Source organism: Erythranthe guttata, chromosome 13 (genome assembly GCF_056151865.1).
Source record: "Erythranthe guttata isolate IM_541 chromosome 13, IM_541, whole genome shotgun sequence".
NCBI classification, from domain to species: Eukaryota; Viridiplantae; Streptophyta; class Magnoliopsida; order Lamiales; family Phrymaceae; genus Erythranthe; species Erythranthe guttata.
The window spans coordinates 4438459-4462024 of NC_142545.1; the positions used below are offsets into that span (position 1 = coordinate 4438459).

A 23566-nucleotide genomic window follows, 5' to 3' on the forward strand; every position below is an offset into this window, starting at 1 on the left:
AAAGAGGTCATGGGTTCTTGACACGTGTACAACACTGTACCGTGGCTCTATAACACAAATGAAATAACCAGGAGTGGGACTAACTTTTTTATTTTTATTAGTTGTTATATATATTGAATTAGCTTTATTTTTTTATTTTTTTTATTTAATATCATGTTTTATTTTTTTTCTTTCAATATTAGGAAGGAAATGAAGAAAATTTATTTTTAATACCTAAATTTTGAGCTGAATTGTCGGGTGGGGGGAATCCTAGAATGAAATGATAATTAGTCAAAGGAGGGGAAGTTTTGATGATTGACTAAACTTGAGGGACTTAGGTGTAATTAATTATCCCCATTAATCTATGATCATTGACCGCCAACTTCACCACCAAGTAATGAGAGCTGATTTGACTCGGTTGAATTCTCCGACTTCCTTTCTATCTAGTTGAGAATAACTTCACCACCAAGTAATGAGCGTTGATTTGCCCTGCCCGCATGGATATAGCTTAATCGATTTCGGGATGGTAAGTTGGTACAAAGTCTTATGATCGAATCCTGGTAGCTGCACTGTGGGAATTTCAACTCCAATGAGCTTTGGTTCTTTGTGGGCACCAGGTCCGGCTTCGCTGCCCTAACGGGCCATTGAGTCACCATAATTTACATTACTCCATCAAATACTTGTCGGCCCAAGGGACGGGGGCGAGAGATTTCGCCCTTTTTGGTACAGCTAATTAGTGCAACCGCCTAAAACGACTAGTTTTAAAGTAAAACTGAAATGTTAGATGTGGTTTCAATTTTAATAATACGGTTTTGACTTCGAATGTGGTTTTGGCCTATTCTATTCTATTTTAGCAAGATTCGAAACATAAAAACAGTAGATCTTTGATTTAGCTTTCTAATCCATCTTGAATCAACTGGATTTAATTTTGTATGATAAAGTTATGCATGAATTAATTACGTTTTGAATTTTAGATAACTCAAAACATCAAAGTTGTGAGCATTGTTCACTGATTTTATCCATATCTTTCTCATCCAACATGTAATCTTGATGATCCATGTTGGATTAGAAAGTCAATTCAAAGAACTACAAATTCAGTATTTAGAGTTCTGCAAATTAAGACTAAAAAATGGTAAAGCTCAGGCTTAATATCCTCAATATACCAACCTATAGTCGACTTATATTCTCTAAGAACCTTCAACCGTGTTTTTTTTCCAGTCTCGCTCAAATCGGAAGAAATGATCTTAGGATGTGTCTTGTCAGCAAAAGCATAACAAAAATAATCTTGTAAGAGCAACTCCAGTGCTAAATACCAAAATTGGATTATCAAATTCTCATTTGATAATTAAGATAATATTTTAATATCCATTTACAATGTATCTACTCCAACCATGGTTATCAAAATTAATAATCCATTGGAATTTTTAGTAGTTTTATTAGTAATTGCCACGTGTCATTTTGTGATTGGATGTTTAGGTAGTTATTTTTTTGATAACTCAATTTCCAGGATATATTTTTACATTCAAAGATGTAGAATATCAAAATACTTACCCATTTTGATACTCCCATTGGAGTAGAAATTTTTAATTTTGGGATATCAAAAAAGTGGTTTATGGTTTTGATAATCCATTTGATACTTCCATTGGAGTTGCTCTAATTGTTCCAATTTTAATTCGAGCCATTTTCACACTAACCGATATCTCAGGAATGACTCCTACCTCGTCTATGCCCAAAATCTTGCCAAACTCAAGGAACAACACACAATCAAGCACATCATTTTCAATTGGGGTTTCAGGGGAAATATAATGCAAATCAATAGGATTCACAATGCAATACTCAACAGTATCACAAAATTCATACAAATAAAAATGGAGGAAACACTGTCCTCGATCAAGTTTAGTCTATTGCAATGATCAACAGGTTCAGAGCGTTTAAATGCATTCATCAATTAAAAAAAACCTCGTCCTCTATTTACCCTAGTTTCAAAGAACCTAATTAAGTCCATATCAATCATCGTCTTACCGGTGGTTAAGAATGGACGATCTAGAATGATTATGTTAGAGTAGGTGACCAACAAGCCAACCTGTGGCTGTGGTCTTTCGTATTTATTATTGTAATAAACGAACCTTTATTCGTATTAATGATAAAACACATTGGCATTCTATATATTTGTCCCTTTGTCACAAGCATAGATATAGTCCTTACAGTTATTACAAGTACTAGTAATTGATCGTTAGGATCGTGAGATATTTACTTAAGTATTATAACTGTTAAACGTGTTCCTAGTCGAAGGGTTACGCCACTAATGAGGATATCGGCCTTTCCCATTAAGACTAGCACTTAGTGTATGTGTACTGCATCTCATCAGTAAACGGTATTGTGATATCGGCATGCATAAGTGGGTGCTCGTAAGTTGACGAGTTCACTGAACTCCCTCACCCTAGAAATCTCTAAGTGGTTCCCAATAATCGAGTAGAGATATCTATGGTATAGTTGTACACCATTAGTCCTTATGACCTAGACATCACCGTGACTTCACTAGAGGACCAGCTGTATCGTGACCTGTCCCTGAGTTCCATCGAGGACCATCCCAAGGGCCAGTGTTCGTGCAGTCCGAAATCTAGTGGGAGGTCTGTGCATTGTAGTCGGGGATTCGATCGCTAGAATAGTCTTGGATGTCCTGTGTGTTCTGAAAGTTTGTAATCATTCTAAGTCTCTGGCCAGAGCTGACTAAGTGATGATTAGAGAATTCGATTCTCTAAGTCATGCACGTAAGGATTACAACACTTGGAACGATCGCACCGTCATCGAACATATAAAGAGGTCTCGATGAACCAATGCCTCTAGTTCGATCGGGACATATGAATCGAAGGGACCGTACTGTACGTTAACTATATCTGAAGGTTCTTGCAGGCACTTCATTTGTATCTAGGGAATCATGACGCGTAGTTGCTAGACGCCAATCTTGATTCGTTGGGTGATTAAGGTGAAACGAGCTTCATCTTAATCGTAACTCGAAGGGGACGAGTTTTGACCACAAAGGGTTGTGGGCCCACGGCTAGCTTACACCTGAACCATCGAGGGTCACACTGCTCGTGCACATGAGATCTTTGAATAAACGGTCAGAGATAAAATAGTTTATCTTTGCATGATTGGAAGTCAATACGATTGGGTCCAACATTCGTAATTTGGAATTATGAATGAGAATAAGAAAAGGAAAAGAATAGGCGAACATGTTAGTGAACTTTCTAAATCAAGAAGTTTCCAAATTTAGAAAGTCCACTGAACTAGGGTTTCCACTTTTGGAAAGTTGGAAAACGAGAGTTGGCACTCGTAATGACGAGGACATTATAATGATTCCGAAAATGTAATCGTTACAATTTTCCGATCATTGAATTGAGAGAGACGAGCAAGTAAAGGAACTAACGAGCTTAAGCTGTTGGGCCCAGTCCAACTTAAGCCCGTTAGGGTTTTATGCAAGGGACTATAAATACATGATTTATAGGCCTTGCACAAACATAGGAAACCCTAACCCTAAAGCGGCCGACCCTCTCTCTCTCGCCCTCTCTCCCGCGCGGCCACCACCGCACCACCGTCGCCGCTCCGTCGCCGGAACCGGCCGTTCGTCGGCCGTTCCTTGTTCGGTATTCTTTCTCCTTTTTTTTTTTCTTCCGTTTTATTCTAACTACTTCGTGTCTAGTGCCACGATTTAGTAGATCGAAGTATACGAGGTGAAATCCGAGAGGAGGAAGACTGTAGATCGAAAAGTCGAGGAGCAACGCACGAGCCGAAGCCGCACGCTGCCCCACGCGCCGTCCCGAAGCCGCGCGTACACTACACGTGCCGCCGTGACCTCACGCGCCGCTGCTGCCGTTGCACCGCTGCTTCCCCGATTTTACGGATTGGTTTCCGTAGTAATCACGAAGTGCTAATCGCTCCTACCTCACGCGTCAAGAGGTAAATATACGAAACCCTAGTTTCGTTTAGGGTTTAGTTTAAACTATGATTTCATGCTTGTGTTTGTATGATTTTATGTGATTATGTGTAATCGGTTTTAAATCATTGCAAGCATGTTATTTGGTTTAAATTGCGAGCATGTTAATTGATTTAAGTACGGTTAAGTTTATTAGCATGTATGTTGTTTTATTTTCGCTGGAAGCGCAAAGGTACGCAATTAATTGATTTAATTTGTCGGGCATGTAATTGTGTGTTTTAAAGTCGTTTAAATCGCATAAAATTTTTGTTTTCCGCTGCGTATGCGTGCCCGAAACCCAACAGATTAGTGTTTCATCCTCTTCAGGAATGCCAAATACTACAAAATCAACAAGCAAAATGAATTTATCTACTTTAACTAGCACACAGTTAGGAACTATACTAGAGCTCCGCGGTGCTCACAAAGAGAGGGTCAAACGGAAGTCGTGAACTGCTGTTTGGACATCTGCTAATATTTATATGAACAATCAGCTAATTGTAAATCCATGTGCGTGCAGTCCAAATTTCCTATGACTGGTTTTATAAACACATACATAAGCATAAAATTAATATTTTTTCCTCAAATCACAAAACTTTATCAAAAGTAGAATTTTCAATAATACAAGGGTAGTATAACTCCGTGGATCCTTCATTTTTTCGTGGTAAATTCGTCTGAATAGCACTGCAAGTTGCTGTGAGTGTCATGGCGTGTCTTCTTTGACTCGTAATTTCTTGGATGGTACATCCTTCATGAACTTGATGTAGTTTGGCATTACTTTCAAGGCTTCTACAAAAGGGTTATTGATTCGAACTTGTTTGATTCTTTCGATGAACTTCGCAAATTGTTCTTTGAGATTCTTCTTTTTCAATCTCTCTCGAAAAGGAATAGAAGTTATTAGAAGAGGTGGATTATCCGGAAAAAAAATATTATTGGGCATACTAGCCTCTTTTGTAATACTCCATGAAATGGTGATTTCCGACTCGACCGGTTTCAGTTGTTCGGCTGACTGTGGTGACTTGTTTGTCGGATAAGGAGGATCGGTCATTTGTAAACCAATTCAGGTGGTTATGGCCTGGCAACTTTATTTCAAATTGACTTCGGAATTGCTCAGAAATCCACCATTTGTCATCGTGGACACAAATTGGTCGATTTACGCTAGTTGTTTTTCCATATTCTTCATTGTTGACTTTAGGACCTTCATTTTCTGTTCTTGTCGGCACAGACGTTCGTCATAATTCGATCCTCATTGTTCTCTCTTATGGTTAAAATCGGAAGGTGATTGCAGAGCATTCTTCGGATTGGCATAACTGAGATTCAACTCATCTTTTAACAATTCGTCATTGAGGATTTTATCATAAGTTGGCATAACCAATTTCTAGATCACCACTTGGACTCCATAAACCATACTAAATTTTGCCCGTTGCTCATTTTGGAGTTGTACGAAGCACATTACCTCGTCTTCTGTATTGAATCTACCATAACTATTATATGCATACATATTTCTTCTCAAAGCCAAAAGACCAACAGTATTTATATTATGCGCCATTGGGCGAATGAACATGGAGACGAGATGCTTCCCAATAAACTTTCCCCCTTCGATGATCTCACTTTCACTTTTCTACATGATCACACCTTAACCATTTGGATTGAGTTCGGCCCAAGATGCTGAACTAACCCCGATCAAAAGGTAACTTCAAAATCATGTGAAGAAATAGGGAAGTGTTTCTGAAGGTGAAGACGGGCGCTTATATACTTCAAGAGGTAACTTTCTTCCCGATCACACCTTATTAATTTTTTTAATAATTATTTAAACTTGAAGATGTGACGTTTCTGTAATTTCAAAGCTTAGATCAAACGGGGTTAATGTCAAATGTCTGACAACTAACATCAATGGCCACATTAAAACAATTTTTCAAGTGCATGGGTGCAAATCGATGCAATCGAGAGTAGAAGGAAGTAAAGTGATACCGAGTCAAAGTAGAAGGGAGAAAGTAGAATATACCCTTGAATTTAAGTGAGAGGTAGTTCAATTGTTTTACGGCCCTCGGAGGGTGCATAGTTAAAAAAAAAATACAAAAGTAGAGATCACTAGTAAGTAAGAAAAACTCCGTAGGGACTGATTTGCAATTTAAATGGTGGTTTAGGGACTTGAGCGTAATTTCCCCAATCTTAAAATCCCCAAATGTACAACAAGGATATTCGAAATTTCAATTGCTCACATTTCAGCTGTTTGAGTCCAGATCACAGACAATTGCTCGAAGCACTGTCCTAACATCAACAACTGTTCCTCTTCAAATTCAATTCAATAGCTCAAATCTGCGATTAATTCTTCCGATTTTGATTTTCTGATAAATAAATTGATCGTATGGAGAAAAAAGAGAATACAGACGAAAAAAAGGTGGAAGAAGAAGAAGAAGTAGAGGCAATTGAACTTGTTCTTTTTCATGTTTCCGAATGCTACGTTTACATGGTAATAATTTCATTCCAGCCCCATTTGATTTATTCAAATTGATTTTTTTTTAATTGGGGTTTTGGAGATTTCTGTACTCGAACAGTTTGGATTTCGGATTAACTTGAATTTGTTTATTTTTTCACTTTTCTTTACTGATGATAAGTTATTTGAATAGTTATTGCAGATACAGAAATTTTGATGGGCGTTTATTTTGATTATGAATTTGCATTAACATGTTTTTAATTTTCCAGGTGAACTTTTAAGCTTATTTAAATGTGGGGTTTCAACATTTTATTTGGCAAAAAAAAAAAGAACACTGCGAATTATTTAGAAATTCTCGGTAAATTATACTCTTAGAATCGAGAATACCATTACATTGAAACTAAAAAAGCCCCAATTTCAGGGAAAAAAATAAGGGTTTCGAACAATCGCCATCTTTAAAAATAATCTAGCTATCGAGTGCTAGAAAGAAAATGTTTTAGTACATAAAGAATCACAAACTTGGTTTGGTTGTAACTAGCTTATAAGCTGTCCAGAAGCGGTTTAGAATAGTATTAGAAATGATACGGTTTGATAAAAAATAAGTTTATACATCGTTTCTATGAAATATTGAAATGCTGTATATGCCACATAGGCGTTCGACGTGTTCACATTTTCTGTAATAATAATAATAATTGAATCGAGAAGAACAGGATAATCAGCCCCGTATGGATTAGCCTAAATCAAGTCAATCTTTGTTTGACGTTTTTTATATTTTGCTTTTTAGGTCAGTTTGTTATAAACCTAATAATTCGAATAATTGATCTTACAGATTCCTCCACGGAAAACCGCAGCTTCTTACAGGTACCTAATTTACTTGTTGACGAGTAGTTTAAAAAAAAAAAACTTTATTTTTCGTCTTTTCACTTGCTTTTTGGCCAAATTGACATGAACTAAAAAGCGAATACCCTCCTGCGCTCGTTTCTTTATTTGGCGGGTTTGAAAAAAAATAAAAACATTTGTCTTTCTGGTAGGGCGGACGAATGGAATGTCAACAAATGGACGTGGGAAGGCACTTTGAAAGTCATTAGTAAAGGAGTAGAATGCATTATTCGGTTAGAGGATAAGTCAACAGGTCGATTTCTTTAACTTCCTCCATTTTATATCTATTTCTTTTTTTTTTTTTTTTTTTTTATTTTTATTTTTTTTCATGTGCGTCTGGATTCGTCGTATCACTTAATCACAGTTAATCTGTACGATAGGTGAATTGTATGCGCGGGCATTTCTGAGAGACGGGGAGCCGCACCCAGTAGAGGCTGTTATTGATAGCAGCAGGTATTTTCGAGAAAAATAAAAAAATAAAAAAATTGTTGATTGTTAAGCGTTTATGTAGTTTCTTTGTCGAGACTTCTAATTTTGTTCCTTTGCAGATATTTCGTTCTTCGGGTTGAAGAGAGCATTGGTAATCTAAGACACTTCTCCTTCTAAATTATTTGCTAATTTTTTTACGAGCTCTGTTACTGTTCATTTAATTAACTTATTAAAAGAACGTAAATACGGTTGCATGCATTAGATCTTATTCATGCATGCGGTTTTGTGTGCATGTGCAGTATCGGGTTCTTGATTAAATTACAATGTAGTTCGTACCTTTTGGATTGCTAAAACAAATACCATGTTTGTACAGTTTTTAATATTAATGATGTTTACTTACGCGGGTCATTGTTATTCACGCTGTAAGGCCTCGTTTGGTTGGGGAGATTAGCCATGATTAACTAAATAATTGGACTTTGTTTGATGTTTGGTATCCCCAGTAACTGGCCTGGTCGACCAGCAAATATTATGTTATCATGGCTTATCTTGTCTTCTCGGCATGTTTTTTGTTGGACCTTCCGAGGTCCAATAAAACAATTGGGTTTCATTAGATTATTTAGTCTTATCTTGGCAACCAAACGAGGCCTTACGGTAGGTAAGTTTCGTAATATTCATCCTGTGGTTTATACGTAAATAATTTCCGTGATGACATACGTAGGGGTTATTTCATTCCATGTGGCTTTATTGAATGAAATGTTTCACTTACATAGAAATCAACTTCAAATTCAAATGCAACGTTAGTCAATCTTTTTATCATTCTCTCGTAGTGTTCGCAACTTCACGTTTTACCATTGACTAATTGGGTTTTTAATGGAGTAGTTTTAGCTACACTTTTTCGTTATTTATCCAGGGTTAATACAGTCAAAATGAATCTAATGCAGGTGGGCGCCTTCGCCATGCTTTCATTGGTCTCGGATTTCGAGAAAGAACCGAAGCGTATGACTTCCAAGCTGCCCTTCATGACCATATGAAGTACTTCCTCTTCCTTATTCATCTACTTATTAAATTTTTTTTTTTTTTTAATTAGATTGTGGGCATATTACGGCCACCCCCCGAGGTATGGCCAAATTACGAAAACCCCCCTCTTGTTTGAGTAATTACAGCCACCCCCTCCTTTTAAATATTTTTACATAAGATTTATGTAATTCGGTTATTTATCGAACCAAATCGTATATTCAGTTCAGTAAACGGTATGAAATGTTGGCGTACCGAAATTTCGGTTCGGTTTTACCGATTTAACATCCCTAAATTTACCTCTTGAGGGGTATTTTCGTAAGAAAATACATAGTTGAGGGGGGTGGCTGTAATTACCCAAACAGGAGGCGGGTTTTCGTAATTTGGCCATAGCTCAGGAGTTGGCTGTAATTTGCCCTTAGAATTTTGTTGATTTGAATTGTAATATATAGGTACCTGAATAAGAAGAAAACTGCAGAAGAGATGGAGCAGCAGTACCAGCAAACATCTTCGGTTGACTATAGTTTAAAAGATGGGGAGACTTTGGTGCTTCAGTTAAAAAATGTATGAAAAAAAAATCTTACTTTTTTTTTTTACATCTTATGAGTTCGAATTCTGAATGATACCATTTATCTTTGTGATGTGTCGACAGAAAAGTAGTGGGGGCGGCATAAAATCAAAGTTTTTCGAGCAGGGATTTAATAATCTTTCGTTGGAGGATAATAAGACGAAAAACGGAGAAACCTCGGTTAGTATCAAACTACCTCCTCCGCCACCTGGACCCCTCTCCCCTGTTATTTCTCCAGAAAAGTCTTTCTCGGAAAATACCCCAAAACTTAGACTAGATGAAAAGAAGGAATCTGAGTCGGAAAAGAATCTATCAGAAGAATCGGAATCTTCTAGGAAAAAAGAAGCACAAGATATACCAGATGATGATTTTGGTGATTTTCAAGCAGCAGTGTAGTTATTTGAAATATACTAGCATATACTTTGTTTGTGCTTGTGAGTGTGCACACTGGTTGAATATGTATATGATGGTTTATATTTGTTTCTATGTCTTATTTTCTTGTTTTCTTACATTCCAACAGTTTGTTTTTCATTCATGTGATTAACTGGTGCAAGAAGAAGACATTCGAAGTTTATGGGACTTTTGCTGTCTTAATGTCTTTGCCTATCATTTTACTTGCAGCCCTCTTTCATTTATTTAAAAAAAAAAAGATTATTAGTTGCTTGGGTTTTCGCTTTGGGATGTGATACACGTCTATAAATCGAGAGTCCAACCTTAGAGGCGGTTAAACCCGTCAATGAAAGAGATAGTAAAAAAGAAAGCCTTAAAATTGTTCGGCGCCGTCTGATAGTGCGAGGGTCAGTTCAGTACAGGTTGTGGCAAAGATGAGTGTGATGACGGTTATTGTTAACGATAAAAATGAACTTATTCCGTCTGGGACAACCATTTTGGTGGCATTTCTGTTTTGATTACCGTTTATTGAATGCAGCCACTAGAAATGACCATTTTTCCCTCCCCTTTATCGATCAAATGTTGGATAGGTTAGGAGGATAAGAGTACTACTATTTTCGCGATGATTATTCCCTCCCCGATCAAATGCTGGGACAGGTTAGGAGGATTCGGGTACTACAGTTTTCTCGATGGTTATTCGGGGCACAATCAAATCTTAATTGCCTGGCAGACTAGGAGAAAACTACTTTTACTTGTCCCTACGATACTTTCGCATTTCGTAGGATGTCTTTTGGTTTGTGCAATGCACCTGCTACCTTTCAACGTTGTATAATGTCTATTTTTCATGATATGGTAGAAGATTTTCTTGAGGTCTTTATGGATGACTTTTCTGTGTTTCAATCGTATTTCGATCATTGTGTGCATAACCTAGAACTTGTTTTGAAAAGATGCAAAGAAACGAATTTGGTGTTAAATTGGAAAAAAAAATCATTTTTACGGTTTTTGAAAGGTATTGTTTTAGGTCAAAAAGTCTCCAAAAAAGGTCTGGAGGTGGATAGGGCAAAAATCGAAACGACTGAAAAATTGCTTCCAAAGACGTTTGAGGATTTAGAAGTTTTTTTGGGCATGTTGGGTTTTATCGTAGATTCATTAAAGATTTTTCGAAATTATGAAACCCTTATGTCATTTGTTTGAGAAGGAAACCACTTTTGATTTCAATTCTGCTTGTTTGCAGGCTTTCACGTTTCTCAAAGAGAAGTTAACTCAGTCACCGATTATGTTCACTCCAGATTGGGAAGAACCATTCGAGATCATGTGCGATGCGAGCGACTATGCTGTAGGTGCAGTTTTGGGACAAAAAGGGACAAAATCTTCAAATCCATCTACGATTCCAGCCGTACACCTGTCCTGACACAGAAGAGCTATTCGACGATCGAGAAAGAGATGCTAGCAACTAAATATGCCGTTGACAAGTTCATACCTTATATCTTAGGCTCACACGTGATCATTTACACAGACCACACAACCATTCAATACTTGTTCGTCAAGAAAGACGCCAAACCCCGATTTATTCGAAGGATGTTAATGCCCTAGGAGTTCGACTTGTAAATCAGAGACAAAAATGGTAGTGAGAATGTGATAGGCCATCATCTATCCAAACGTATTCTTGACGAGGTCCTAGTGGAAAAAACATTCATGAGTCATTTCTAGACGAGCAACTGCTCGCCATTAGCATTCACGCTCCGTGGAATGCCTGTTTAGCCAACTTCTTGATCAATGGAATCATCCTAGACTGTCTATCCTATCACTAGAAGAAGAAATTCCTCCACGACAGCCGTTTCTATCTTTGAGAAGAGCCAATGCTGTTCAGAACATGCCCAAATTGGGTTATTCAACGATGTGTTCCAAAGGCTGAAGGATGATACCTCATTCAGTGCCACTTGACACCTTGTGCTGGACATCACAGGGAGTATCGCATAGCTGCCAAAGTTTTACAATCAGGACTCTATTGGCCAACCCTATTCCCAGACACTTACGAGTTTGTACGACGGTGTGATCGAGGCCAATGAAGCGGAAACATGTCCAACAAAAGCGAGATGCCACTGAACAACATACAAGAAGTATAATTCTTCAATGTCTGGGGCATCGATTTCATGGACCCGTTTCCACCATCGAATATGGAAAGCTCTATATCCTAATCGCGGTGGACTATGTGTCTAAATGGATCGAAGCCATTGCCACCACTGCCAACAATGCTCATACGGTCCTCAAACATTTTCGAGGTTCAGGACACCTAGGGCAATCATAAGCGATGAATGATCCCATTTCTGCAACAAAACTGTTCGCCAATCTTACGAACAAACTCAAGATCAGACACAAGATTTCGCTAGCTTACCATCCGCAAACCAATAACCTCGCCGAGCTATCTAAACGAGAAATCAAGCAGATTCTAGAGAAGACTGTGATCACGAACCAACAAGATTGGGCATTAAAGCTCAATGTTTCACTTTGGGCCTATCAGACTGCATTGAAGACACCGATTGGGATGTATCCTTATAGTCTTGTGTTTGGGAAAGTGTGCCACCTTCAGATGGAATTGGATCACGTAGCATGTTGGGCCGTCAAAAAGATCAACTCTGACCAATAGGCCGTCGGTGACCTTCCGTCTGCTCCAAGTTAATGAAATGAAGGAATTTCGGAACGATGTCTACGAGACGCCAAGATTGACGAGGAAAAGACAGAGATTATTACATGTTTACGAACTTTGTTTGGTTTTAATCATTAGTGTTAATCAATATTTTAACCAACTACGATCGGCTAGATAATATAACGATAATATAATTACATTACTCAACATCTGAATATATAGGTCCTTGTGAATCGATATCTGAAACTACTGTTCATCAAAATGCGATATTGTATACTTGCGGTTATTTATACGTAAGAAAAACGCGTATCAAGAAGTCGTATCCTGTCTCTTTATTTCTCTGTGAAATTGTGTTGATTTTAGTGTTGTGAAGATTCGTCCTTTTTTTTTCCCCTAAATTGCTCTTTAGATTGAATAACACAACATTGTATGCAATACTACTAGTATTGTCTCCCTAAATAGCACAACTATATGATTTTTTTTGTTTGTTTGATTTTGCAATTGCAGCTTAATGGAATCCATTGATCTTCTCCTTGAAGGTGCCAAATATCTGGTTGAAGTTGTAGACGAATTTGACATATGTTTCGAGCTATAGCCGACTACATACTGCACATTACTACACATTTTCTAAAGTTATATATAGTAACATGTAGTAACATATGCATGCAATTGTATTTGTTGGTTACGAGTTGATTTATGATATAAATATTTAAATCATGAATTTTTTTGTTAATTTTGATGATTTTTTTTTTGGTATATAAACGGTGATATATTTGTGTGTGTACGTAATTGGTCAACCATGACCTTGGGTTAAAAAGAAAAAATACAACTACAAATAACTATAGTCATTTATAGTCGTTTTCACTACTGTAAACATATCGAAAAATTCTACTTCCAAAAAAGAAAAGAATAGATTAACGAGGAAATGATTTGTAGTTGAGAAAACAAAAAGGTTTTTGTTAAAGAAAACAAAAAAAATCAACATAAATGGTTAATGCAAGTCCAAAAATATTAAATGCAATTGGTGAAAATGCTGAACTAATGCAGTTGAGAGAAAATTATATGTAAAGGAAGTATAGTACTTTAATTTTACTTCTCTAAGCATATCTACAAAAATGTATTTAGCTTGAACTTTTCTCTAGTTTAATGAGACACCAGCAAAATCTCATACCAACCCTATATATAATATTGGACCCCGTTTGGTTGTCAAGATAAATCATGATTAACTAAATAATATGACTTAATTTGATGTTTAGTATCCTCAATAAATTCCCGGGTCGACCCGTCAAAACTATATAATCATAGCTTATCTTGCTTTATCTTGGGAATCGGGTATAGATGCTGTCCATTCCATAGACGAGAGACCCGCTGACCCACTAGTGGTTTTAGTTGGTAAAAGACAACAGGTTCAAGACAAAGGTATGTCACGGGAGATGGAGCGAAAGCACAAGGCCAGTTCTCATCAACTGAGAGCTCCACTCCAAGAGAGGGAAAACAGCACAAGTTGAATTCAATTCCGTGAGACCTATGAATGAGATCTATTAGGTTAGGAGGCTTATCTTGTCTTCTAATGAGTTTTTTTTATTGGACGTTCCAAGCTTTAACAAAATAATTGAGTCTCATTTGATTATTTAATTTTATCTTGACTAATCTGATCTTGTCAACAAACGGGCCTAGATATATAGATTAATAACGGAGTTATTTTAATTACTAACCCGTTGAGAAAAACATTTGAGTACTGAAAAGTCAAAAAAATCAGGTAGTTGTATGTTACCTCCTACCTCTTCCAATGAGTACGTTTGACTATTTCACAAATTATTTGTTTTTAGACTAATATTCAATTGGGTATGCATTTTGTCAACTTGTCTACTAGCTATATATACTGATTCCATGTATGTTAAGGTGAGACGAAGAACAAACGGACCAAGTCTATATATTTATAATAAAATAACTTTAATTTCATTTAAGCAATCCAAATTATGGCTGCGTTCATTAGTAAATTAAAAGCCTAGCTTCTAGTTGTCGAAGAAATTAACACTAGCCCTAAATTCTTCTTTCCAAATGTACTCATTAAGGCCGCAATTCGGTTTACCACTATTATGTACGCCCTCTTAACTGAATAATACGGACTAATAAAACGTTTGATTTGTACTCTTACTTAACGCCACGGCAAAAGTTGAAATCCGCAACTTTGATTATTTAATTAATTACTTTCACTCTTTCCCTTAAGTAGCATGTTAAAGGAAAAAAAGAGTTTTTATACAGGTTCTATCAAATTAGAGATAAAATTCAAGACGGACCATCCGTTAGTGAGAGACCAATCAAGGAGAAACACGTGTGCTCACATGACGTGAACCGTTTAATCTAATAATTGACATTTAGGTAGTGTTTGCAAAAACTTTTTAGAAATAGATTATGAACTTTTTTTCTCACATAATCTGTTTTTAGGTGTTCTTAAAAATAGCTTTTGCTTTCGCTTCTCTTAATATAAGCAGTTTTAAGCTATAATTTATTAAGCACCCATGACCCTGCTTTTCCTATTTAAGTTATTTTTCTAGTAAATTTGCAAACATCCTCCAACTTTTAGAAATAAGCACTTAAAATCAACTTAACTTATAATCCATAACTTTGCTTTTAAATAAGCTTTTGCAAACACCACCTTACTGGCTCAATACGGTTATGAAATAATATTTTGGGTAAATAGCACTTAACACCACTAAAGTTACAAGCTTTTGCAAATGACCCCTTTTGCTCGTAATATCAACACATAACCCTCTTGTGATTTATGGTATAGCTTCCATTAGTTTTTCCGTCAAAATTAACTGCGTGTGTCAAATTTCAAATGGGGCCATCTGAAAAAATGAAAGGAAAAAAGAAAGCACAAGGGGCCATCTGCAAAAAAATTACTTTGACGTTTGACACAGGTGGTTAAGTTTGACGGAAAGTCTAACGGAAGCTACCCCATACTACCCCATAAACCATAAGGGGATTATGTGCCGATATTACAAGTGCAAGAGATCATCTACAAAAACTTGTAACCACAGGAGGTTAAGTGCGATTTACCATAATATTTTTACAGTATAGTTTTTTGTATATTTATCTTTGTGTCTTTCCTATTTTTTTAAAATTAGTTATGAACTCCTATTTTAATCCTATCTGTTACTTGGAAAAAAATCATTCAAATTATTTTGGTTAAATAGTTGCTAATACATTTTAATTATTATTATTATTATTATGGTCACAAGAAGTTACTATAATACCCTTACATGCAATTTTCGTCCGAGTGCATTCAACATTTTTAGCATCTGCATTTATCATATTTCGACCCGCATTTATCATTTTACTTATTTTTTTAATAAAAACATATTTCTTTATTTATTATTATTATTATTATTATTATTATTATTATTATTATTATTATTATTATTATTATTATTATTATTATTATTATTATTATTATTATTATTATTATTATTATTATTATTATTATTATTATTATTATTATTATTATTATTATTATTATTATTATTATTATTATTATTATTATTATTATTATTATTATTATTATGAATCTTTTTTAACGTTTTTTAAAACTTTAATATTTTTTAGTTTTTTTTTTATTTTTTAAAAAGAAATCAAACTTTTTTAATTTTTAATTTGTTTTTTGTTGAATTTTTTTTCAATATGTTTATTGTACTAGAAATGACTAAAAGTAACTATAGTCGACTATAGTCATTCGTAGTAATATTCTTTCTTATGAACATACACCAATATGTACATACAAATATCAATATCGCCGATTATACAAAAAAAAATATAAAAGAATCATCCACACCAACAACATAATTCACATATTTAAAATATTTATATTATAAATCAACTCCTTACCAACAATTATAGATACTATATGTTGCTACATATAACTATAGTTATGTATATTAATGTGTAGTAATATATGCAGTCTATGGTCGATTATAGTTCAAAATGCAGATGTCAAATTCCTAAAAATTTGTCTACAACTTCAACCAATTTTTTTTGCACCTTCAAGGAGAAGATCAGCGGCTTCCATTAAGCTGCAATTATAAAATCAGAAGAAAAAAAATATTATTTAGTTATGCTGAAACATTCGAAATCAACGAAAAAAAATAAGAGAGGTATAGAGAGAGAGGCAATAATTGCAACTACGGAATTTTAGACCAAACCGCCAAGAGTCCTCACACAAGCTCTTTCTACCAAAACCCTAGCCGCCGCCAACCACCTAGTGTTCGGCGCGTGCAACCAAAAGAATCACATAAACGAATTTGACAATCAAAATTCAACAAACTTAACATCTAAAGATAGATCTCGATGAGATGAATCCAACAGTAGGTATCCTGTCAAATACTGATTGTCGGAAAATAAATTACCCCTCCGAGAAGATCCTTGTCGTCGAAATACACATGCACAAAGAGAAAGAGAGTTACTCCGAGAAGGAACATCGTCGGTTGGAAAACCTATGGGACGAAAATTTGGATATAATAGTCAAAGAGAAAGAAAGACCGTTATGGGTTGCCTGGAGTTTAAATTGATTCTATATGAGCACTATAGGTACTTCAAATTAGCCGTTGGGTACCCTAAATTATCCCTAAATTAAATGAAAATAAAGGTAAAACGCATTAAAAATAATTATTTAATGTTCCTAAGAAATTAACAATTAATTAATTAATTAATTAATTAGGTCACTACTCCTACATTATAGCGTACTTAATTTGTTGTTACATTAAAGGAGGGTCACGGTGACCATAATGATAGTCATAGATAGGGGTATAAACAAGCCGAGCTTGATTGTTTTGGCGAGCTCGAGCTTGAGCTCTTTAAGTATCTTTTTTCTGAGCTCGAGCCTGAGCCTGAGCTATTTTTTAATTATTTATTTATTTTAGTAATATTATTGTAATTTTATCATTATAAATTATAATAAAAAAAATTGAAATAAAAATATAACCTGTTACGTTTTTAATTATTTATATGAAGTATTATTTATTTTATATTAATTATATTTGAAAATAAAAATAAAAAATAAAAAGGCTCGCGCTACAACTAAGAATGAGCTCAGGCTCGACTCGTCAGAAAGCTCTAGCTCGACAAATTCAAGTTCGATTTCGAGCTTTTGTCCAGCCGGCTCAGTTCATTTACACATCTAGTCATAGATAGTATTAGATATTCAATATAAACACGTGTCTAATAACTATTTGAACCCGATTGGCAATAAAATGAAGTTTGTAATTAAATGTTAGTATCCAATAAAGTTACTAGTGGATTGCCCAACCCTGGACCCAAAACCCTAAAATCCTAAAATTGAATGCAATTATTACCCCTTTCGCTAACTATACTTTTCCATAGGGGTTGGCAAAATTGGTGGTAAACGACATTAGTTTCCACATCCACATAATTATTCTATTTTCGGTCTCACGGGCTTGTCTGGTTACCTATATCACATTAGTTTGGATTAGATGAGATTTGATTAAATTTCTACTGACTAATTAATTATTTAGCTAGTACGACGTTTGTTTATTGGATTAAATTTTGTAATTTTTTTTTTAAAAAAAGTTATGGTATTAAATCTATTAAATTTTGGTGTGATACATAATTTTTCTATAAAATCTTTTATAACTATCATGAAATTTGAAGGATAAAATAGTCTTTTACTTATTTAGTCATCTAACCAACATTATTGTACGTCTAGTCCAAAAAAGCAAATTATGGAACGCGAGAAAAAATACCTTGCTTTTGTTCTCATTCACAATATAAACAACTATACTTAGCATCCACCAATAACACAATCTAAAAAAAATCACACATTTGAATAAGAAATTGTCCATTTTGTGACGGAATAATAGTATAATACATTTAAAGAACAAAACTCATTTCATCCAAGAAATGCATGTTGAAGAGTTCTTGAGAAATTGAGGGGCCTAGTGGAGTTTTAAGACTTCGCAAAAATACTTTTCTATTGTATTGTATAATGTACACACTAATTCGTCCTAACAAGAACATCTGGACAAATTATTTTTTTATTAGGAATTGAGAATTTTTGAGATAATATGACTAAAATATTGACGAAGTTAGCAAGGTAATTGAATTAAAAGTTTACAGAGTTCGGGCAGAGCATTAATTTTTTTTTTGAATTTACTCATAAAAATATCATGGAACAAGTAAGGTGGTGTTTGCAAAAGCTTGTTTAAAAGTAGAAGTTAGTGTTGTGAGTTAAGTTGGCATTATGTGGTTATTTCTAAAAGTTGGAGGTGTTTGCAAATTCGATGGAAAATCAACTAAAATAGATTAAGTACGTACACGAGTGCTTTTAAAACTACAACTTAAAATAGTTTTTTTTAGAGAAGCCAAAGCAAAAGTTTGTTTTGCAAATACGTAAAAACAGATTATATGCAGAAAAAAAACTCATAATCTATTTTTAAAAGCTTTTGCGAACACCACCTAAATGTAATATTTGTTTCAATATAATATAATAAATATAGTTTATTTCAAATTACCGAACTCTTTGAAGGTAGAGATAAACAATCTAGATTAATAAATAATGCAAAGATTGCTAGAAAAAAATGTTTAAAATTTTGAAATAAATAAAAAAATTAATAAAAGAACTCAGTATCTAACTATTTATAAAGGATCTAAGACATTTTATTCGCATCAAATGTAAGAATAAGTGTAAAAATTTCCAATAAATATTTAAAATATGTAAAAATAACATAGTCATGGTTATTCAAATTGAACTATATACTAATATATTTTAAATATCATTTAATAATATCATAAAACAAAATCTTTTGAGTGACAACACCTATTTTTCACATAGCTAGTTAAGCAAAAAGTGCTCACTATGCTTGTCACTAATGGGGTGTCGCTAATATTCTATAGTGACAATAAATAAGTATTAAGTGACAATAAAAAGAGCTATTAATGATTAAAAAAAAAATATAGTCACTTAATGTATGCATTAAGTGACAACTTTTACATTTATCACAATTAGCTTAGAGTGTCGTTAATGCAACTTTTTCTTATAGTATGACTAATATATATATATATATATATATATATATATATATATATATATATATATATATATATATATATATATATATATATAAAGTAAAAACATTATTTGGGGCTACCAAAATTCACTATGATCAGGGGACCCAAGGCTTCGTTTCTCTCGTCTATAGTCAGGACCGGCGCTGCTGAAGTGTAGAAGTCCTAACAAAATTCTGATGAAGTTAGTGCGTTGTAAAAATCAGTAGAATCATATTATTTCGTTTAAGTCTCACTTAAAAATGAGAAAAGTGTAGTTGGTGGTAGAACTAAGAGAAAATGGTAATTGTGATTTTTTTGTTGGTAAAAAGATAACATGCGACTAACTATATAGTTGCAATGGGTAAATTTTGGTTTTGTTAATTAGCCTATTTACGGATTTAGTATTTAGTTTTAAGTTGTTCCATTGTTTCTTACACCTAATATCTTAATATAGCATTTTTTTGATTATATATTGAGAAATTTCAAGATTTCTAATTTTCTACATTGATTATTGAAGTGGCTACAAATTTGCTAAATTTTGATTGTAGAAAAAAATGTGAAGTCGTATTAATGTGGTGTTTGCAAAAGCTTATTTAAAAACAGAAGTTATGGATTGTGAGTTAAGTTGATTTAAAGTCCTCAATTCTAAAAGGTTAGGGGTGTTTACAAACTTACTGAAAAATCAACTTAAACAGAAAAAACAGGGTCATAGGTGGTTAACAAATTATAGCTTAAAGTTGCTTATTTCAAGAGACGCAAAAACAAAAATCCATTTTACAAACACTTAGGTGGTGTTTGCAAAAGCTTATTTAAAAGTAAAAATTATGAATTGTGAGTTACGTTGATTTTAAGAATTTTGTAAAAGTTGGGGGTATTTGCAAATTTACTGGAAAATTAACTTAAAAAAAAAAAAAAAAAAAAACAGAATTTTAACATTCTTAACAAATTATAGCTTAAAATTGCTTATTTTAAAAAAATAAAAGCAAAAGTTCATTATCCAAACACATAAACATAGATTCTGATAAAAAAAAAAAAAAAACTCATAATCTATTTATAAAAACTTTTGCAACCAACACCGTAGTAGACTTGATTTTGAACATTTAGAGCAAGTATGATCATCAAATAGTCCAAATACTCATTTGATGTTTGTTATATTATTTTCATATCTCATTAAAATTCATCTACGGCAATTCAACTAAATGGATTATTATCTTTTTTAGTCAATTGAATAAACCATATTTCCAAGTGCCACGTGTCAATTTATGAGAGGTTGCTAGGACGACTGAAAATTTTATGTCTATTGCAAGCTACAATCTTTGTACCCGAAGAAGTTGAACATCAAAATAACTGCCGGTCGAAGAGAAATGTTTGAATTTTGAAAAAAAAAAAAAAACATGTTATTTGTGGTTTCCAACTGTAAAAATCTTGTGGCACCATATCACCCTCGTTACAATTTGTTTGGAAAAACAAAATTCATGTGTCCTCAAGTTAAAAAAAAAATGTTAAAATAAAAAAAAATAAAAAAAAAAAAAAATGTGTCCTTTTTTTGGCATTTTCCAAACTCGCAAGTAAATTTTTTGCTTCTGTGATAGGTGTGGGACCCACCCTCCAAATCCCACATGATATTCACCAGACTTCACTGCTGAAATTAGTCACAATTCGGGGACTAGAGTTGCAAATAACATGCATGCAAATATGCAAATGCAAATCAACCCCACAATTGATGACGTCATCACCTCGTCATACTTAAAAAAACACTTTATATAAACAACACCCATTTTCAAGAATTAGGTCATCTCCCCCCCTCCACTTCTCTCCAACTTCAACTCACCCAAAACCAAAAAAAAAAAAAAAAAAAAAAAAAATCACAAAATGGAGTTAGCTCTAAAAACCGCCCCCCACTCCGCCCCCCAAACCCATTACAAAATAAACATCAACAATCTCTCATACAAACTTCCACAAACAACATATACATACAATATCCATTGCCTTCACTCCAAACACCAACACACTACTCCTCCTCAACCATTCATTCTCAAGAACGTAAACTGCGAAGCCCGACCGGGCGAACTCACCGTGATCGCGGGCCCCAGCGGTGCCGGAAAGACCACCCTCCTCGAGATCATAGCCGGAGAAATCAAACGGTCCAGATTCACCGGCCAAGTCCTGGTCAACGGCTCCCCCATGAGGGGGGCCCACTTCCGCCGAGTCTCCGGCTACATCACTCAGGACGAAGCCCTCTTCCCACACCTCACCGTCCAAGAAACACTAACCTACAGCGCTCGCCTGAGACTCCCCGCAAAATCACGCGAAGAAGCCGAAACCCGAGTCGAGTACCTCTTAAAGGAGCTCGGGCTGGAGCACATCGCCGGAGCGAGAATCGGAAGCGAGTCCGACAGAGGAATCTCCGGTGGGGAGAAGAGAAGAGTTTCCATAGGAGTTGAGCTCGTGCATGATCCCATGGTAGTTCTCCTGGACGAGCCCACATCGGGTCTCGACTCCGGGTCGGCCCTCCACGTCATCTTTCTCCTCAAATCCATGGCTAAGAATCAGGGCAAGACTATTGTCCTGACAATCCATCAACCCGGGTTTCGAATTCTCGACTTGATCGACAGAGTTGTACTGCTGTCTAACGGTACGGTTCTCCACAATGGCTCTCTGAGTCTCCTCGAAGAACGCCTCAAGTACGAGGGGCATTTCGTTCCGCCACGTGTCAACGTTCTTGAGTTCGCCATCGATGCAGCAGAGAAAATCCTGCATGAAGAAGAAGAAGAAGAATTATCGATACGTAATACCGAGGAGGAAGAAGAAAACAAAAATAACCACGTGAACAGTACGCACTACAATAATTCTCGGTTCAAAGAGGTGATGATTCTGACACAGAGATTCTCCCTAAACATTTTCCGAACCAAACAGCTATTCGCGGCGAAGACGATTCAATCATTACTTGCCGGGATTGTGTTGGGCACAATATTTATAAATTCATTTGGCAACAGAAACAACAAGAGATTGGAGGTGCAGAATCAACTAGGGTTTCTCGCATTCACCCTGTCATTCTTGATGTCGACAACAACCGAAGCTCTCCCGATTTTCTTGCAAGAGAGAAGAATTCTCATGAGAGAAACATCGAGAGGAGTATACCGAGTCTCGTCTTACATCATCGCCAACACTTTGGTTTTCATTCCATTTCTTCTGATAGTTGCTCTCCTCTACACCACACCAGTCTACTGGCTTGTCGGATTACGACGAAACGTCGACGGGTTTCTCTACTTCTCATTAGTAGTCTGGATGGTTGTCCTAATGGCGAACTCCTTCGTCGCGTGTTTCAGCGCGCTGGTTCCCGATTTCATAACCGGAATGTCAATTATCTACGGTATCTTGGGGTCGTTTTTTCTTTTCTCGGGGTACTTCATGTCGAAGGATGCCGTACCAAAGTATTGGAACTTCATGCGGTATTTGAGTTTGTTCAAGTACCCGTTCGAGTGCTTTATGATAAACGAGTACGGCGGAGAGGGTGGGAAGATGAGATGCTTACAGGTGATGGAGGGCACGTGTTTGATATACGGCGACCAGTTCTTGATGCAGCAAGGTTTGAAGGAGTCGCAGAAATGGAGCAACTTGTTCATGATGTTGAGTTTTATTGTTGGTTATCGAGTTTTAGGGCTTGTGTTTCTCTACTATAGATCTTTCAGAACTTGAGCTTAAGGAATATTATTGCTTTCAATCAATGTAGTTCTTCAATTAATGTTCGGTACGAAAAATAATGTCTTCGGCGATCGGCAACACCTATTTTCACATGGTTAGCCAAAAAATGTTGTTACTATATATGTTTGTTACTGATCGGGTGTTACTATAAAGAAGCTAGAATTGACAAGATAAGGCCATTTTTTTTTTCTTGGTGATATTATTTGATAGTTTATATTAGTTGATCTAAAAAGAGAACTTGATAATATTTATTCATTTGAATTTATGTAATATCTATCGATTTATGAGATATTTCAAAATATTTAACTTTAATCAATTAAATCGTAAATTCGAAAACCCGAAAATTCGAAACCCAAAACCTCGAAACTCGAAAACCCGAAAACCCGAAAACCCGAGAATTCGAAACCCGAAAGCCTTGTATTGATTAAGTAAGTTGTACGAATCACAATTATATACATTAATTTAATTACTAGACATTAAAATTAT

The 23566-nt window shown here is 35.2% G+C and overlaps 2 protein-coding genes across 2 annotated transcripts; both read left to right on the plus strand.

The window, feature by feature from the left end:
• The first annotated feature begins 6094 nt into the window (after window positions 1-6094).
• Window positions 6095-9870, plus strand: LOC105953809 (Adaptin ear-binding coat-associated protein 1 NECAP-1). Its single transcript, XM_012977489.2, has 8 exons — window positions 6095-6422; window positions 7216-7247; window positions 7418-7518; window positions 7646-7718; window positions 7814-7845; window positions 8636-8726; window positions 9161-9272; window positions 9361-9870. Exons 1-8 carry the CDS (start codon window positions 6318-6320, stop codon window positions 9670-9672), a joined length of 858 nt encoding a protein of 285 aa, XP_012832943.2. The 5' UTR covers window positions 6095-6317; the 3' UTR covers window positions 9673-9870.
• Window positions 9871-21175: 11305 nt separating this feature from the next.
• Window positions 21176-23268, plus strand: LOC105953787 (ABC transporter G family member 10). The gene has a single exon (XM_012977465.2). The coding sequence runs from the start codon at window positions 21248-21250 to the stop codon at window positions 23072-23074; it is 1827 nt and encodes a 608-aa protein (XP_012832919.2). The 5' UTR covers window positions 21176-21247; the 3' UTR covers window positions 23075-23268.
• Window positions 23269-23566: the final 298 nt, after the last annotated feature.

What these genes read in the sequence shown, in the direction of transcription:
- LOC105953787 (XM_012977465.2), top strand. Translation starts at nt 21,248, where the DNA reads ATGGAGTTAGCTCTAAAAACCGCCCCCCACTCCGCCCCCCAAACCCAT.
- LOC105953809 (XM_012977489.2), top strand. Translation starts at nt 6,318, where the DNA reads ATGGAGAAAAAAGAGAATACAGACGAAAAAAAGGTGGAAGAAGAAGAA. An exon ending in AAAACCGCAGCTTCTTACAG is followed by an intron (nt 7,248 to 7,417) that starts GTACCTAATTTA and finishes TCTTTCTGGTAG; the next exon opens with GGCGGACGAATGGAATGTCA. An exon ending in TGGTGCTTCAGTTAAAAAAT is followed by an intron (nt 9,273 to 9,360) that starts GTATGAAAAAAA and finishes ATGTGTCGACAG; the next exon opens with AAAAGTAGTGGGGGCGGCAT.